We start from the raw sequence: 3,671 nt of genomic DNA on the forward strand, positions 1-3,671 counted from the left end.
ATGGAACTTGGATCCTCTTCTAAAGATTGCACTTTAGAGAATAGTAAAATAGGGGGTTTCACCATTTGATTTATAAATTGGAAATGAGTTTTGCTTCTATACTAGGGTGAAAACTCTTTGCCCTTTGTTTTATAGAATCCTTGTCCCAAATTTAATCAATATTGCTTTGTTGCTGGTATTTAGACAATTATCAACAGGTGCAATTGAGTTAAACTGTATCTTGCAATTATTATTATGAACTCTATTTGCTTATTTATATTACAGGTAAATTGCTAGGATGTTTTACTGGGAAGTGCTCGGGAAGCATCAGATCCATAGTTAGGCACCCTGAGCTTCCTGTGGTAGCTTCATGTGGTGAGCATCTCTTCTTAACCTGTACATAAATGTAGATGAGGTTAAATGGTTCATAGTTCAAAAATGGTTATCAACTTAATTTGCCATGCCCTGCTGCTAATGTCCATATCATTTTCCCACCCTCTCTTTCTGTATAGGATTGGACAGCTATCTGCGAATTTGGGATACAAAGACTAGGCAGCTTCTTTCTTCTGTGCGTGTTCTGCCTTCTTTCTTTGTCCACTGCTGTATGCTGTATAATGTTCATGATGCTTGTATGTGTATGCCACTGGAAAATATTTTTTTTTAATGATCATTTTGTTAATTTTCATTGGTTGTAGGTTTTCCTTAAGCAACATCTTTTGCATGTGGTTTTTGATTCCGGCTTCACTGTTGAAGGTTAGTAACTTTCATTCTTATTTTATTTATATTTTGAGTTCTACATTTGTTGTTTTTTCTTTTGGGAAGAAAAAATGGACAGAAGACATGGATGATCATAGGTTATGATGCCTTGAGTAATCCTCTAATATTATACCTCATTGTTAATCTGATTAAATGACATGCTTTGGAATGAAACAATGATTTAGGAGCTGTGGCCTGCAGCTGTTGGCATCAATCTTACTAATAAGACTCAAAATTTCACTCCAATAATATCTGTTTAATCTAGGTGTGTTTGTTTTAGCCTTTTTATGCAAAAAAGTTCACTTTTTTAAGACTTGTAATTTCTTTATTTTAAGATTTCTTATTTGTTTTGGGTAGCAGTTCTTTATTTTTGTAAATTTTCATTATATAAGCAGAAATACCCCAAGGGGCAGATCTACCATGCAAGGAGCAATCTGTGAATGAGATCGGTGTTATGGAAGGGATTGAAGCACCATCTTTGAAAAGGAAAAAGTCTTTAAAGAACAAAGGAAACGTTACAGATAGTGAGAGGAAGAAAAGATCTAAGCATAGCAAAGAAGGCAAAAAGTCTAAAGAAAATGATGAAGGTGAGAAGATTGTGTCAGAGTAAATCGAAATCCAAGAAAAAAAGCAAGAGCACGAAATGTGAAATTGATGAAGGGTTGTGATTCATATGGATCAAATTCCATGTGATGTTACTACAAAGTATCAGATTCTACAACCATTATAATACATGATGATGATGATGGACACATGCAAGTATTAGTTAGCAATTTTTGTGTTTTAATTGGATCATCTTAGAGGTGAATTTTAGGGAATTTAATTATTTATGTGGCATGGATGAGGCAAGTTTTTTCAATGCTCTGGTTTCTCAAAGCATGCAAGGTTAGATTAGTGTTAAGTTATTTAATATATAGAGGTTTAGTCATACAACTTTTCATGGAAAATATTCAGTGTTCTGTTTTATAGGTGTTTTGTGATCAATTGTTTTTGCTCATATGATAATGCTCAATTTTGTTAATCAGTGTAATCAAAATTGTTGAGATTGTAGTATTTAAATGGTCAAAGTCAACTTGTGAAATTGTGTTCCTGATCAAGCCTAGAGCAGAGAAAAGGGAAATGAAATGGTAGAAGAGAAAGGTGCGAGGAAGAATACAGAGAGAACAGAAAGAATAAGGATTTTCTGAGTAGGGAAAAATGATTACAAGTAACAGAATCAATTACACACTGGCTGCGTTTGGCTTAACTAGAGTGTGAGATATGGATACAAAGACATGAACAATAAAGACAGATATAAAAGATACACAAATTCTTATAACTTGTTTAGTAATTATAGACCACAATTGAACACTACATATAATAATTTTAAAAAATACCAATTTTACTCTAAAATCCTAATCCACTGCATTTCTTCCTCCACTAGCACCATCAACTAATTGTTTGTCATCATGTCTTTCAAAATTTGTGTCGCACGATAGATGTGTGTTACTGTGTCTATGTATTTGAAGAACACACACCCACTAACCAAATACAACCTAATTACTATCAGCTAATTATATACACCGTAGACCATACTGATAAATTATCCTCAAACCTAACTATACTCTTAAATTAACTCATTATGGTTAAACTAACCTACCTCTGATTCAACCTAACTAAGTTAACTCTCCATCTTGCATTGTATGCTACCTTACAAGTTACAAGCTATATCTATGCAAGCTTACTAATATTCTCCATCAAGTTAAGAGAGCTTTCACAAACACACAATACAAACTTGGACAATGAAAAAAAAACGAAATCATTGTACTTCCTCCCTCAAGCTTGGGAAGTGCAAATCTAACCGTCCTAATTTATCAAGCATCAATTTAAACGTGCCTGGAGTCAAAGCGTGAGGATTTGATTCTATCATTTAATGGGAAATCACTTCAAAATTCTCGCCTCAACTTTCTCTTTCACTGCATGGCAAAAATGGACTTGCTCTTATACGTAATGCGAACTGATTATCACAACTTTCTATATTGAGATGTATTTGCCAATTTTTCTATGCTATCTTTGCCAAATTTGGCGTTGTAAACCACAAGGACAGAAGTTGGCTTTGCTCCCAGCATCCCATATTCCTAGGAAGAATTTCAATTTTCCAAAATAATCAAACCTCGCGAAAGTTGTAACCATCCATCATCACTACAACAAAAAACAGTATTTATAACCAATGCCGTAAGCAGGCTATGGTGGGGGGGAACCTATAGGAAGGAGAAGTTCTTTCATTCACAAGTCAACTAATGAAGGCTCGCCTATCTTTGAGTGTGTTTTTATGGAACTAATGTATCCTCGAGCTACCTTTAACAAACTTCAGTTATTCTTGATCTTTTCCTTTCAGTTTTGTGATTGGAATTTCCATTGCTTTTAGTATCCCCTCTTTGCACTTTTTTTATTTTTTTATTTTTTTTGGCTATTTCATATGCATGGATATAGAAATTTTCAATGGATTCTTGCGAGTCAGTGACAATGATCACGGAGGCAATATCAACTATATAAGTGCGACAAGAAAGGGAGCTTAAGGAGAAGGTGAAGAGAGATAAGACTAGTGGAGAATGAGATGATAATGAAGCAAACATAATAGAGGTTGTTCTTGTTCAGCTGGTCGGATCTCTTCTGTGTAACTCGTCCACCTTGGAATAACTTTAGATTTTTCTGGTTCGATGAGTTATACCTTGGCTTGGTAGACGAAAAACACGAAGCGCGGATATCTGTAAAGGCCACTTATACTAAAGTCAATTTTTGGCGTTTTCTTAAAAATGATTCAAATAGCAATATAAAACATACCCCTTTTTTGTAGTCATATCACCTTTATAACTTATATGTATTATGAAATTATAGTCGTCGATGAAAATTGAGTTTCAATTTGGCCCCTAAAGTTGTACTCGAGTCCCAAAGTA

The 3,671-nt window shown here is 34.3% G+C and overlaps 1 protein-coding gene across 2 annotated transcripts in view; it reads left to right on the forward strand.

The window, feature by feature from the left end:
- The window catches only part of LOC107625103 (WD repeat-containing protein 74), an 8,874-nt gene extending 7,058 nt beyond the window's left edge, over positions 1-1,816 (forward strand). Inside the window, exons 8-12 of one of the 2 annotated variants that reach the window (XM_021117453.1) lie at positions 265-354; positions 492-547; positions 675-732; positions 921-1,000; positions 1,131-1,215. In XM_021117453.1, coding sequence (XP_020973112.1) covers positions 265-354; positions 492-547; positions 675-732; positions 921-958 — 242 coding nt within the window. In that variant the 3' untranslated portion in view covers positions 959-1,000; positions 1,131-1,215. Of the gene's footprint in view, positions 1-264; positions 355-491; positions 548-674; positions 733-920; positions 1,001-1,130 lie in introns of both variants that reach the window. The other variant, XM_021117452.1, reaches the window with a different exon arrangement.

The sequence above is a fragment of the Arachis ipaensis genome, chromosome B01 (genome assembly GCF_000816755.2).
Source record: "Arachis ipaensis cultivar K30076 chromosome B01, Araip1.1, whole genome shotgun sequence".
Taxonomy (NCBI): Eukaryota; Viridiplantae; Streptophyta; class Magnoliopsida; order Fabales; family Fabaceae; genus Arachis; species Arachis ipaensis.